The sequence below is a fragment of the Leopardus geoffroyi genome, chromosome D4 (genome assembly GCF_018350155.1).
Source record: "Leopardus geoffroyi isolate Oge1 chromosome D4, O.geoffroyi_Oge1_pat1.0, whole genome shotgun sequence".
Lineage (NCBI taxonomy): Eukaryota > Metazoa > Chordata > Mammalia > Carnivora > Felidae > Leopardus > Leopardus geoffroyi.
In genome coordinates, this window is record NC_059342.1 from 76,268,938 (window position 1) to 76,284,159 (window position 15,222).

The window sequence follows — 15,222 nt, forward strand, 5'->3', positions numbered from 1 at the left end:
TCCGTTTTCTCTTATCTCTGGGTTTTCAATGTTCCTGGTGGCCCATCTCATTCCTCCCCACTCTCTTTGGTTTACCCCTCCTGTCCTTTGGGATTTAGTGCTTCCTTGAAGCACTAGTTTGTCTCATGACCCAGCAATGAGTTAAGAACCCCCTACTGCAGCCTGAAATCACTGACCCACCTCTCTATAATCTCCAAGGGACTGTACGGTCCAAGAGCAGGGAGCTTCTCACTCTTCCGTTGCACGCCCAGTGCCTGGCATATAGTAGGTAATCAATAGATATCTGTTGAGTGAATACACAGAGGTCCCCCAGGGGCAAGAAACACTACCCAAGCAGAAAGAGAGACAATAAGAATTTTTAATCCATGGAAAGTGCTGCAGGGACTCTGTCCAGGCCCACAGGCAGCAGGAAGAGGCAGGGATCCTGCAAACCCAGTAGTGTCTGGAAAATGAAAAGCCATAAAGACCCAAGCTTCCTCACTGCAACAATCCTCGGGGCCTCCTTCCTGATGCTGAAGAGGTCAGATTGTCTCTCCATGGGTCTCCTCCAGGGCCCACTGTGGGAAGGAAGCTGAGTGTGGCAGGAGGAAGGAAGAAGAGCAAAGGCCGCTTGGTCTCCACCTGAAAGCCCCTCCCCCGGGACTGACCGCCATCCATAAGAAAATGTTTAAAAAGGAGAGACTTGGATAGTCAAATAATATCTTAGAAAAAATAAAAGAGAAAAAAAAACGGATAATTCCAGCAGTTACAAAGTTCTCTGTCGGCTATCCACAAGAGAAAGAGTTTGCTTTGGCCTCGCTGGCAAGCCTCATCTGCCAGGCCCATCCTCAGCTGTCCCCCAGCCCCCCCCAGGCCCCAGGATCCACGAGAGTAGGGCTCCCCCACCCATGGAGAGTCTCTGTGCTCATGGAGGGCAGTACCCTCCCTCACCGGCCCTTGGACTCCCCATACGTGTTTCGGGCCATGGACACCATCTTCTCCTCGCATGTGATTTTGGTGTCCTTGAGGATGCTGTACCACACCATACCCGCAGGCCGGACCTCCTCGCTGCGGCAGAAAAGGTAGGGCACGGTGTCCACACGGCTCTGGATGTAGGCGCTTCGCAGGAGGCTGGAGCAGTGACCGCTCACCCTCTCCAGTCGCCGCAGGATCAGGTGGGCCTTCCTGAAAGGCAGGACGAGACAGTGATGAAGAATGAAGCCCAGATCAAAGCTTAAGCCTTTGACGGTGAATAAAGGTCGACAAGAGAAATGAGGACTTCCTGTCCCAACAACCTCCTAACCATTCCTGGCCTGAGTGTGATATTTCAAACACCCATTTGAAAATCACCTCAGAATCTGTCCTCTTCAACTGTGCAATGTGTAAAGAATGAAAGTGACATAGAACCTTTGATCCAGCATTTTCATTTCCAAGAAAAGAGAGTCCCAGGAGTTATGAAGTCACCAGCCTTAGGGCTCTGACCAAGGAGAAATTATTATAATAATCATACACAGAAACCACAATCACAACTAAAATTTATTGACACTAGCCATGCTAGGCACAGAGTAAGTGCTTTGCATACATTTAACAGTTTTATTTAATCTTCACAACAGCCCTGAACATACTGTTCTTTCCACTCACACAGAATGGGAGTAGAGCCCACAGCTCAGAGAAATGACATTGCATGACCAAGGTCAAACATCAAGTTGACTGTTGGGGCTGGGCATTCGAATCTAGGCCTGATACCCATGAAGTCCCTCTCTAACTTCTGCTTTTGTGTTTCTCTATTCTCTGATACTCTTTTTTTTTCTTTTTGAAAGAGAAAGAGAGCATGCAGAGAGAGAGAGGGAGAGAGAGAGAATCATAAGCAGGCTCTGCGCTGGCACAGAGCCTGACACAGGGCTCGAACTCATGAACCATGAGATCATGACCTGAGCCGAGATCGAGTCAGATGCTTAACTGACTGAGCCACCCAGGTGCCCCTCTCATACCCTATTCTTACAGGCAGGAAATTTGGAGATATTTTATCAAAGCCTTAATAGCTAAGTTCCCAAATCAGATTTCTCTAGATCTCGTTTTTGTCATCTCTAAAACAGTGAGGATGGTCTTAGTTTCACAAGTTCATGGTTAAGATTTACCATGAGAAAGGTCCAAAGCCTGGCACAGAGTAAGCTCCCAATAAATGATACCTACGATTACCAAGAATTGTTATGATAGTATCTTGGGATCAGGGTCATACTGAACACTAGTCTAAACAAGAATCACCCTGTGCCGTGGTGATCATCATGAGTAATTTATCTGGAGTCCTTTATCCAGCACCAGAAAGAGGATCATTGAGGAGGCCTGATGGCTGCATAGAAGATTAAGCTAGAGAGGATCTCTGAGATCCTTGGGTCTCTCAATGATGGCACTATTGACACTTGAGCCAGATAATTTGCTCTTGTGGAGGCTGTCTGGTAGGAAGTTTTGCAGAATCTCTGGGCCTCTGCCCATTAAGTACCAATTGCACTCCTTTGCCCCAGTCCTAGCAATGAAATTGTCTATAGACATTGTAAATTCTCCTCTTGGAGGTGAGGGCGGGGGGAATCACCCCAACTGGGAACCAGTGACCTGGTCTCACCTACTGTTATTGAAGATGTGAAAACTGAGGCTGAGAGAGGAAAAGGGGCATCCTCTTCCCGGATCCCACCATAGACTAGTGTCACTGTCAAGGTGTCCATCTCCATGTAGAATCCAGTTTTCTCTAGGTTCCACCATCTTCAAGATACCCAAGGGCTGAGTGAACAGCTCTCTCATGCTGTCCTCTCCATGCCCCTCTGAGACCCCAGGAGGGAGGGCATTTTACGACAACATACCCCACAAGTGGGAGACTGTGTCAGGCACCTGCATGGCGACTGGAAAAGGGCCGGGCTTACGTGTGTATGTTTTGTGGGCACAATTTATGAGGTACCTTTCAAAAAGTCCTCTTTGTATAGTTCACCACTTGGGTGGAATATTTCCTGAGGTGCCAAGAATTCATAGCTTCATAATCACACTCGAGTTGCCACTCTGCCCACAGACCTCTCTCTCCCCTGGCAGGCCAAAGAAGAGCTTGAGGAGTACGTTTCTCTCTTCTCCTGGTTTGAGTCCTTGCTCTGTTCCTTAATAGCTCTGTGTCCTTGGGAAATTTACTTAATGTCTCTAAACCCATTTCTTCACTTGAAAAATGGCACTGTTGTGAAGTTAAAGGAGATAATGCTATTGACTGCACATTTACTGAGCATTTATTTTATGAGAGTGCTCCCTATTCAGTGTGAAAGACCAACAGATGGACAATGACAAAAAGGAGAATGATAGGAGGAGGCACGGGGGCCGGGAGGAAGCAGAGGAAGGTGCCTAGGTAGGATTGGGGATATCCAAGAAGGCTTCCTAGTAGAAGGGTAACTTGTATTGAGTCTCATAAATGAATAGGGGTCAAAGAAGACAAAGACATAACAGGAGGGATAGGGAAAGGCATAAAGATAAGTGATTACGTTGAATTTCTGAGGATTTACAGTTGGAATGCCATGTGGTAAGTGGGGACACAGTGGGAAAACTGGTGAAGTGGCAGGAGCCAGCCATTAGAACTCAGGAACTGGGGAGTTGGTTGTACCAAGTAATGGTACACCATTCAGGCTCTAGAGCCTGACTGCTCAGGTTCAAATCCTGGCTCAGCCACCTACTAGCTCTGATATTGAGGGAATTGTTTAACCAGGTGTGACTCCATTTCCTTATCCATGAAATGGGAATAATGTTTGTTATCTACCACAAAGACTCATTAAAAAAAAAAAAGCATTAATGAATCTATAACAAGCCCTCAATAAGTGTTATCTAGATCGGTAGTCTGGAAGGCAAGTAGGGGAGTTATCAAAGGGTTTCAAGCTGCCAAGTAACAGATTCAGAGCTGGACTATTTAAAAACGTTCCTGGATGCCTTGAGGAGAACCGAATTGGGGGAAGGACAAGCCTGGCAGCAAGAAACCAGGTAGGGCACACATCTAGGAGTCAAGTGTTTCCTATCATCACACTTAAGGGTGCTGGTTTGTGTTTTCTGTGCTTTTAAAAAGCTGCGTCCTCTTTCCGCTTCCTCATTTATAACAAGGGAGTGACATTTGCCAACCTCATAAAGTTATAGCGAGGATTACAGAAGTTAATACACACAAAACCCTTAGAAATGTGTTTGGCACATTGTAAGTCCCCGATACAGGGTAGAAAGTACCACCCCCACCATTGCCCCTCATCATCACTGTTTCTGTACTGGTATAAGCCTTGGGCACCTTTGCAAGTCAGTGGCAGGAGACAGACAGAAATAGGAATAAAGTGGATACCTAATCATTAGTTTGGGGGCTCAGAAATCTTCCCAAGGGATTTAACAACTACACTAGGACCTCAATGATGAGACAGGTTTTTAAGGTAGATGGGGAGGCAGAGGAAAGAGCCCATCCAAAGTTAGATTACCAAGAGCACGAACAACCAGAACTTTGAAATGGTTAGTGCAAAGAATGGATAAGAGACTAGTCAGTTTTTCAGATCTCAGACCATCTAGACTCTTCAAAGCCCTGGGGAAGTGTTATATTTTAGGGGCAATGGAGAGTTACTGTCTGATTCAGACAGTCACAAAAACAAGGCACGGATATAAAATGAGGTTGGAAAGGGGAATCCCTTCAACATGTCCAAAGGCTTTGTCTCCAAAGGCCCAGCCATTTCCTCAGGGAGAATTCTGGAACTCCAATGAACCAAGCCTCCTTTTGAATGGATGGGGAAACTGAGGTTTGGAGTGAGAAAATACTCGGTCTAAAGGAACACCTTAAGTTAGTAACAAAGGCAGAGCAAGAACCAGAGCTCTTGGTTGTACAGAGCTGAATTGAAATATCTGGGCCTGGAGTCTCAGAGTCAAATCCTAGCTCTATAACTTAACAGCATGTGGATCATTAGGAAGTTCTTCAATGGTGCTCTTAGTTACCACATCAGTAAAACGAGAGTAATAACAGTGTTCTGGGGGGAATGAGATGAGCTGAGTAATTTGATTACTCTCAGTAAATGTTAGCCAAGGTTCAAAGTAGCATACTGTAGTAGAAAGGACACAGGCTTCAGAAACCATTAGGGTAAGTCACTTCTCTGTAAGTCTGTTTCCTCATTTGTAAAATGGGATTAGAGATGCTTATTTTGTAGGGCTGTTGTTAGGCTGAAATGAATGACTGCTGTAGGCATCCAGCACAGAAATTTGTACTCAATAGGCACTAAACTGGTGCCAGTTCACTTAACTATCCCCTGCTCTTTGTCCACAGCACACACTGCCTCAGACTTTGGCTTGCATTTAGCCAACAAACACAGGAGAACTCAGAAGGGGACACCACGGAGACAAGGGTTGGAGGTGCTCAAAGGCCGGAGAAGAGGAGGGGGAGTGAGAGACCAAAGGTGAGAGAGCTGGGTAATAAATTTGTAGGCAATGGAGATCCATAAATCAAAGGCCAGGCATGCTCCAAGCTTTCCCTGGAGAGGGAATCGTAGGTCAGAATGACCACTTTTCTCAAATACCGGAAATGAAATCTTCCTCATTGGAGACGGGACCCAGGCCTGCTGGGATAGGAAGCCAGAGGTGAAGGAGTGACAGTGCACATTAATTTATGGTTGTATTAGCGGGCAAGGCTGAGACAGGAATGGCTTGTGGAGGAGTCAGGGGCTGAGTTCCAATGCCACTTCTCCGGGAACTATAGAACCTTTGACCGACCATTCTATTCCCAGCACCATTACCCAATCAGCTGTTGACACAGTTAGTGGATACAGACCTAATTTCTAAGGGGGCCCTGGAATGGAGGGGGGAAAAAGAGGCAGTAGGGAAATGTTCCTATTGGCCTCTCCCCCTCCTCCCTATCTCCTTTAGTTGAGCTCAAACGTCTCTGTGTTAGCTGACCTCAAGCTTAATGAGAGTCGAGGGCATGACGTGCTTGCACAAAAACGGGACACAACCTCCAAAAGTGGATAGCGCAGATTAAGAGAAAGAATGACTTCATTCATGTTGCCCTGGTCAGGCCACATCTGGAGAACCCCAGTCACTTCTGGTAAGAGGGACATGTGCAAACTGTAGCCAGATCATGATGCTGAAGCTTGTCTCAAAAGCAAGTCTTAATGAGGAAGTGTGGAAAGCAGGAATGGAATGTGTCCTCTGAAGGGAGAATTCAGGCAAACGGTTATGTTGTTCTAATAAATGAAGACTAGTGGGAAGAAAAAAAAAAACCTGAAATTAAATATAATCCTCACCACAATTTTAGAGTTCATACTTCAGTCCCAGTCTTTAGGTGGTAAAAGTGAGGCTTGGGCTGGTCATATGGTTTGACCAGGGCTAACAGAGTGTGAGAAGAGCATCTAGAGCTGTTGCAAGGCACCCCAGTGTTATCAATGATATTGCTCCAAAATTAACAGAAGGTGAATTTTGACTCAATATGATAAAAAACTTAAAACTAGAATCCTTGAAATCTAGAATGGACCCTTCCATATCTCCATATCACTAGAGATGATCAAATCAAGTAAGTTTTAGAGAGGAGTCTGTCTTGGTCTGTTTGGGCTGCTATAACAAAATACCACAGACTGTGTCGTTTATAAACAATGGAGATTTAATCCTCACAGTTCCGAAGGCTGGGAAATCCAGGATCATGGCACTGAGGACATGTGCTGTGCGGTAGCTAGTGAGGGCTAGCTTCCTGGTCCACAGATGGTACTTTCTTGCTGTGCCTCCACATGGTGAAGGGGCAAAGAATATCTCTGGTCCCTCTTTTTATATGAGTACTAATCCCATTCCTAAGGGATCCAACCTCTCGACCTAATCAACTCCCAAAGATCCCATCTCTTAATACTATCACCTTGGACATTAGTTTTTGAATCTATGGATTTTGGGGGGATACAACATTCAGACCATAGCAGACTCTAATGGTAGTAGAAAGTGGAGAAGACTTTTGTGGTTCTTGTTTGTTTTTACTGACAAGAATCAAGGGGTTGATTCACAGATACCATCTGGTGGGCATCTGATGAGAACTTCACGATAGATGTGACACAACTGCCAAGGCACAGAGTTCCTGACGTAAGAGGACCACATTTGCTGAAGTTCTGTTCTTGCTTCAAAGTCATGCTGAAATTTCACCTTCAGGAAGTCTTCCAGAACTTCCAGCTATCATAAGTCATCTTTTACCCTTTGCTGCTGAAGCTTTTTATTTCTCTGTTGAGATATATAATATATTCTGCCTTAGTTGTGTACATATCTTGGGATGCAATGTGTTATAATGGACAGGACGCTGGTTTGAAGTTTGCATTTTGAGTTTATTTTGAATTTGGCCTCTGGCAGTTATTAGCTATGTAACCTTAGTTATTAGCTAATAACTAAGTTATTAGCTAACCATAGTTATTAGCTATGTAACCTTAAACAATTTACTTAATTCCAGTGATTCCCTGTTGCTTAATCTTCAGAATCAACGGTTTAGGAGATGAAATGAGATGTAAATGACCTAGCCCATAATAGTGCTCAACTAGTATCTTCCACCTGCTTCTTGGACAATGTAGAAGGAATTAATAAGAGCGAACTGACTTGAACTGAGGAAATTCTCAGGACTCAGCTTTCAAAATCCAAAATTCTCTAGCAGGAATTGATAAAAGGAATGGAATGGCATTTGAGCATCCATGTGGACCTAGGGAAATAATATGGCCAGGTGGGCAAAATGTTTATACAGAGTTGTTTATAACAGCAAAGCATTTGGAAGAAACCTAGTTGGTATTTAACAGAAGACTCAAGTAACATATAGTACATTCAAATAATTGCATGGCTAAAGGGCCTACCCAGATAACACAGTACATGTGCATCCAAGAGAAAAGACCTATTAAGTATAAAGAGACAGCAGAACATGGTGTATCTATTTGTTGTACATAGCAGAGTTGGTGAAAATTGTGCTCTGGTTGTAGACACAGGTATATCCTTAAGCCTGTATCAGCATCCCTATTCATTTTCTTATCCAAGTCATATCTAGAAAGGTATGTGCACACTGCTAATGACTTTATCTCTGGGTTGGGATTATGGGATTCAGAGTGCAAAATTCTCACTTTCCACTTTATATACATCCACATCATGTAGATGCTACAGAATGAGCAAGAATTACTTTTAGAACAAAATACAATAAGGTCTTTCCATTTTGAAAACCTGCGTATATACACATATATTTTTGTAGCTGGTGTGATGAATCTGAGCAATGAAACCATGGTTTCATGACGTTGCGGTAGTTCACTGGGGTTACTTTCAGCATCTAGCCTCAGACCAGTCCCACGAAACAGAAAACAAGTAGCTCAATACTGCTGTCTTGATATAGATCTTCAACATCAGCTTGGAAATGTGATTTATAAGAGTGAAAATATTTATGTTTTGTCTTCTCCTTATTCTCTCGCAAGAAACCATAAGACCTTCCCAAGAATTCATTCCTTAACTGATGGTAAGAATGACAGAGTCTCAACCAACCCAGTGATTTCAGTGTGGAACAGAAACAGACTACAAAATAGCAGCCAACCTTGTTATACCACCAGTGGGAACACTGATCCATAGAACACTTGTTCAAGGTCATCCTGTGTTTTGTATTTATCCACCCTGAAGCATCTTCAATTAGAAGAAATGCCACTGATTTAATAATAGCCTTTCAAGAAAAGGAGAAAGAATATAACACTTAATGTGCACATCCATTGTGCACCGTCCATCCTGATTTCAGAAATGTCAAAATATGCAACAACAACAAAAAAGATTAAAAGTGCATGTGAGATCATAGGAATATGGCCCTAGAAGCCTAAGTTTGCTCTTGTTCAAAATATCCTAGAAATTCCAAAAGACTTAATCCCTGATAGCTAAGGAAAGGGTTAATATAATCTTGAATTGAAAGAATGACATCGAGTTTGCTTATTTTCACTATGGATGCAGCAACCATGGTTCATGGGATATGCCAACTCTTCTCAGATAGGACAGGCCTATCTTGCTATGTTGAGAAAAATCCTAGGCTAAACCAAGTCTGTAATGATTTCTGTGATGTATTAGCAATGTCTGCCATGGAAGCAAGAGGGGCTGAGACAGTAAATATATCATTAGAGTCCAGAAAGATCAATTCACTGAAACAAAATCCCTTCAGGTGCTTTCTCTCTTCTTCCTATTCTGTCACTTCAGCCATACGTGGCTGAGAGGATCATCGAGAAGCCCAAGAGTGGTCAAGTATATTCTATTGGAGCAAATTCTGGTCCTTAGCCACCTATGAGCTCAGTTTCTGATGTCTAACAGAAACCGTATGGCTGGGCCAGCTGGGTGTCAGCAGGTTTTCTCTGAGTAGCTGTTTGTGGCACCCACGGCTGCCACAGGAGCCAGGCTCTGGAGGACAATGGCCTGACAGATTTATTAGGCAGAGATAAGAGATGCCCAATTTGTCACCAAATTTTATGGGGGTATATGACTATAGTTTTAAGGAGAAGTATGGAACATTTTGGGGTTTGGTGATTCCTGATAGAGTTCATTCCATGGTATCGGTGGTTCTGGGAGGTGCTCTTAACACCCTGGCCACCTAGGTCCCTGAGAAACAGGACATGCTGGACTAAAGGACAGTCAAGGTGTCCCTGTTCTCTGGTCTTTATGACCTTGAGGGCTTTCTGGTTTCTTCGCTTCCCAGCTGGAAGGGACTTTGGAGTCCGGCTCTTTTACATTACAAACGAGGTCCAGAATGGGAATGGAGGTTTTCCAAGGTCACGCAGCTAGTGGGTGGCAAACCTAGGACAGGAACCCAAGGCTCCTGGCTCCAGGGCAGTGTCTTGCTCTCTCTCTCTCTCCTTTACACTTTGATACTCTGCACACTTGCGAACCCTTCGGAGTCATGGCACATTTACCCAAATTGTTCCTCTGTTTAAAACGTTTACCTGGCTTTTTGGGGGAAAGAACACACTCCTGGACAGAGCTCACAGGAGCCATCATGATCTGCCCTCTGCTGAACTCACCAGCCTTGTTTTCTTTTCCCCCCTCTCACCTTGAACTCTCTGTCCCAATGAGAATTATACTTCTTAAGTGTATCCTCTTAATTACCATCCCCCAACTCATCTTTGCATTGGTTGTTCCTTCTGATGAAAGCATCCATGGGAGGACTCCTTTGATGCTAAGCACAGACTTCACTGTCTTCTCCAAGGATTCTTGTTTGAGGTCCAGGTCTGGGTTAGCTGTGCCAGGTTCACATCTAGAACCCTGTCACTCAAAGTGTACTTTTGGGACGAGCAACACTGGCATCACACCTGAGAGCTTATTAGAAATGCAGAATCTCAGGCCCATCCTAAGCCACTAAGTCTATTTGAATTTTAACAAGGCTTTCACGGGATTCTCATGCCCATTAAAGTTTGAGAAACACTGCAGTAAACCAGCTTCTCACCCTCCTTTTTACAGCATGCTTCTTGTAACATGCTTCACTGCAACTACCTACAGACTTTTGCTCACTAGATGCTGCTCCTTCTAAGGCAGGATCTGTCTTCTTCACTCATATATTTCCAGCCCATAGCACAGAGCCTGGTACATAGTAAGCACATTAAGTGAATCAACGAATAAGTAAATTAATGAAATGTGGTCTCCACAGGTCTCTTAATATTTTCAAGCACAATGCATTTTTTTATTGCTACTTTTGAGCTGGAGAGACCTTAGGGTTCATGGAATTTAGTTGTTACCAACTGTGACCTATAGATCTTTGATAGCTCAAAGAGACTTAAGAGTCCCTCGGGATTGGGGGAAGGGGGTCTGAAAGGGAGACCTAGCAGGTGGAGCTCCAGACCACCCTCTCTAGTTTCTACCAGAACAACTGTGTAACCATCTGAGCCACACATTATCCAATCATTTAACAAGTAAATTTAGCACCCACTTACAAGAGTGAGTAGGACATAAAGAATCGCTAAACACACATAAGCTGCCATAGTAGTACAGAAGAGAGATAACACAAGAGTAAACACATAAGCAATATAAGATACCAAAGCTAATAGGTATGATGCAGAAAATTAAAACATAAGCATGTGACTGAGAAGATATGTAGAAATCTTAGAGGATTCTCTGAGGAAGTAGCATTCTAGTTGAGACATGGGGGTCTACATAAGATCTGTTTAGAAAAAAATTTTCTACTGCTTAAAAGAAGGAGTACCACTGCCCTAGTTCATCCTGACCATTTTATAGATGAGGAGACTGAAAGCCAGAGAAAGCCAGAACCCAAGGTTGTACACTGAGTTCATTAGCAGTGTCAGGATAGATTAGGATGCAGCTATCTTGGTTCCTGTGGACATGCCAGTGTGGGATGTTAAAGGAATCTCATATTCCCTCCAGAGACTAGAAATACTGAAGAGTGAGGAAACTGGGTGATACCAACGGGGGCTGGTGGACAGTGACTGGTGACCGGTTGGCTGGAGGTTAGGGGGGTTATCAGAGCCCATTACCAAGTGGGTTGTCCTACCTCTGTGGGCGGCCAGGCAGCCTCTCCAGAAGATTTATGTCCTTGAGGGCCATAAAGGATCCCAGAAGGTCATAAAGACAAAGTCAGGAGTGGAGCTCTGGTTTACCTTCCACCCAAACTCTCTGAGCCCTGTGGGAAAGGCCAATAAAGTGGGATGCCTTTCCCTGACCATGGGCAAGATGGCAGCCCAGATGACTCACACAGTGGCTTTCATCTGAGGCTCTGGGCTTCTGCCTGTCTACTCTCTTTTAGCTTTTATCTAAAGAAACTTCCTTTCATGTGAAAGAGAGAAAGTTATAGTCCAGGACCCAATGGGCAGATAACGTCTATTCCAGGGAGAGATCCCAGCTCTCATCTGTTCCCTTGAGGGTCTCAAATCCTTGGAGGGTTATTTCAAGTGTTATAAGGGCTCAGGGTAAGGGCTCAGGGCAGAATCAGCCTCCATATAAAACTCTGTGCAACCATGGGCAGTTCACTTGACCTCACAGGGCCTCCAATTCCTTATCATCCACAACATGAGAATACCCTACTTTGCCCAGCTTACCCGGGTAATTTTAAAACTTTTTAAAGCATAGAGTGCTACCAACTAAGTATTTCAGGAGGTCAGGTGATGCTCTCCAATGCCACCAGTACCACCCCGCCCCAGAACACCACACTGTCTCCCCTGGATTATTATAACAACGGCCTCCAGAGCCTCACTACCTCCCTCCTGTCTTGACCCCTCTCCATGTTTCCAACAGCAAGTCAGAGGCATCTTTCTTCCCTGAAGATCAGCTAATATCACCCCCTTCTGAAAAACACTTGAAAAGCTTCTCATTACCCTGGGGAGATAATCCAAACTCTTTAACCCTACTTAAAGGGCATTCAGGACTGGCCCCTGCTGACCTCTCCCTTCTTATCCCTTCCCACTCCTGCTGTCACACACTTTGCTTCAACTACAGGGAAACTCTCTCAGTTCCTCTACACACAGTGTTTACCAAGTGTAGAAGGAGTTCCCCTGGGGAAGGAGAAAGGGTTTGAGGTGGTACTCAAGATGATCACAGACACAGCATTAAACAACAATGAATCACACTGGGAAAAGCAGTTAGATTCTCTTTTTCATTCTCTTCCCCTCCTCCAGATTACTTTAAAAAAGAAAGTCTTGGTTTGAGACTGCGTCTTTAGTACTTCTCTAACACTTGCTAATCTCCTTTTTAAACTCAGAGTGTCAGGCTCCACTAGGATTGAATAGCATTGTTTTCTGTTTTTGTTTTTTTTTTTCTTTTTTCTCTTCCCTTGTATCAAATGTTTACATTTAATTTTCTTTTTTTTTATTATAATTTAAAAAAAATCTTTATTTTTTTTGAGAGAGAGCAAGAGAGAGAGAGAGAGAGAGAGAGAGACAGAGACAGAGCATGAGCAGGGGAGGGGCAGAGAGAGAGGGAGACTCAGAATCCTAAGCAGGCTCCAGGCTCTGAGCTGTCAGCACCGAGCCCAACGTAGGGCTTGAACTCACAACCCACGAGATCATGACGTGAGCCGAAGTCAGATGCTTAACCAACTGAGCCACCCAGGCACCCCTACATTTAATTTTCTATTAAGGGTAGTTGGTGCCCATTTTCCCTTTACAAAATGATACGGTGTTTTCAAATATATTATCAATGAGAAGTGAATCTAAGATACCAAAACAAAATAAAATAAGTGCTTACAGTATGGCGATATGTCGAAACTCATACAAGTGGCAGGCATATGATGAAAATTTGAGGAAAACCCTGCCCTGATGTAACATTATCTCCTCTGTGCATTCCCTAGGCTAGTCACAATGCCCCACACCCTCCAATCCTCCTCCCCTTCCTCTAGTCTAACCCTCTTCACCCTGTGGGTCTTAGTCTCAGCACTTGGGAAGCCTTCACTAGGTTACCTAGATCAGATGTCTATCTCTCACCTTCCCAAAGGACCCTATTCTGTTATCTCTTTTACTTATTCCTATTCTTTCAATTGCTTAAATGCTTAATTACCTCCAACAGTGAGTTTCTCTCCTTTTATTACTGCATGGTCAATAACCAACTGGTAAAAGTAAGTGATGAGGGGCGCCTGGGTGGCTCAGTCGGTTGAGCGTCCGACTTCGGCTCAGGTCGCGATCTCACTGTCAGTGAGTTCGAGCCCCACGTCGGGCTCTGGGCTGATGGCTCAGAGCCTGGAGCCTGCTTCCATTCTGTGTCTCCCCCTCTCTCTGCCCCTCCCCCGTTCATGCTCTGTCTCTCTCTGTCTCAAAAATAAATAAAACGTTAAAAAAAAATTAAAAAAAAAAAGTGATGAGTGAACGAATAAGTGAATGTTGTTAGGCACAAGGCATGAAATGCAGCCACCATTTCATATGCTACTTTGTGAATGAAGCTTCACAAGATAGGGACTGTGACTTTGTGATGTTCGAACCCCCCATGGCATCTAGCACCAGTGGCTGGCATAGTCACTGCCAATGACAGAAGTCATGGCTTAATACACATTGAATATAGAAATGTATTTAGTAATGGTCACTAATGGACTTATTCTAGAAAACCTCAGGTTTCTTATGGAAGAGTGGGGAGAGCCCTAGATTAGAGGCCACGAGTCTGCCACTATGCCCTTCTATCATCCTGGTTAGGACACATAACCCTCCAGGAGTCCATGGTTCCTGTCTCTAACCCTGAAGGTGGAAGGTGGGTGAGGAAAGCGAATGATGGAAAGGACAGTAATGTCTCTCTCCTATCTGATATTCCAGGAGTCCAAGAAACAAAAATTCCAAGATTCTGTCATTCTCCCTGCCCATTTCCTATCTCTAATCCTGACAGAACAAAAGTGAATGATACCCTTATTTATTAGACAAAGCCCATTCTTAGCCTATGGAAAAAAAAAAAAGGTCCAATAAAATCATACAGAAGTAAGAGGAATCTGCCACTCCACTCATACTCACACAGCCATCCGTACCTGGGCCCCAGCTCGTCCTCACTCCTCCAGACAAAGTCACCAAACTTCTCATAGTGAGAATTGTAGTGGTGCTGTACTCGGAACAACATCGAGGCTGAGACCTCCATCAGCGTGTTGTAGGCAGTCTGCTGCTCCTTTCCACTTGTGTACCCATTGTACAGATTGTAGATCTTGTCTGCTATCTCTGAGGTGGGGAGAAGTATAGGCACAGATCACTGGACAGCAGGAAAAAGTGAGCATGGAAACATGCCTTGCAATAAGGGAGGCACATTTGTGCGGGACTTCGCATGCATGGTATTTGGGGGCAGACAGACCTTCAGTCCACCTTGAATATCATTGGCTAGTTATGCTCAGTTTTCCCATCTATCAACTGGAGATAAGGATGTCTACTCTGCAGGTGTGCTGGGAGGGTGGAATTAAAAAGTGAATGTAAAGCATTCGACACGGGGTCATAATTTGCCAGCTTCATTGTCAACAAATATTTGGTGCCCATGATTGAACAGAAAATTCCAAACAAGTGCAGAGGCTTAAATCAACTGTCACGAGCTCATCTCAGCAGTCTACTTCTACATCCCCTCTATAATATTTCCAACACAGCTCCATGATCAGGTCTAACAGGTGTCCATTCAAAAATCTTTCAAAGAGGGGCACCTGGATGGCTCTGTCAGATAAGCATCCGACTTGAGCTCAGGTCATGATCTTGCAGTTCATGGGTTTGAGCCCTGCATCAGGCTCTGTGCTGACAGCTCAGAGCCTGGAGCCTGGTACGGATTCTGTGTCTCCCTCTCTCTCTGCCC

At 44.4% G+C, this 15,222-nt stretch overlaps 1 protein-coding gene across 4 annotated transcripts in view; it reads right to left on the bottom strand.

Annotated features, from left to right (window-relative positions):
* Positions 1-340: 340 nt before the first annotated feature.
* The window catches only part of ASTN2 (astrotactin 2), an 879,885-nt gene continuing 865,003 nt past the window's right edge, over positions 341-15,222 (bottom strand). For all 4 annotated transcript variants that reach the window (XM_045469026.1, XM_045469024.1, XM_045469025.1 and 1 more), the window contains 2 exons: positions 14,426-14,609; positions 341-1,164 (listed from right to left, as the gene is read on the bottom strand). In XM_045469026.1, coding sequence (XP_045324982.1) covers positions 927-1,164; positions 14,426-14,609 — 422 coding nt within the window. In that variant the 3' untranslated portion in view covers positions 341-926. The remainder of the gene's footprint in view (positions 1,165-14,425; positions 14,610-15,222) is intronic.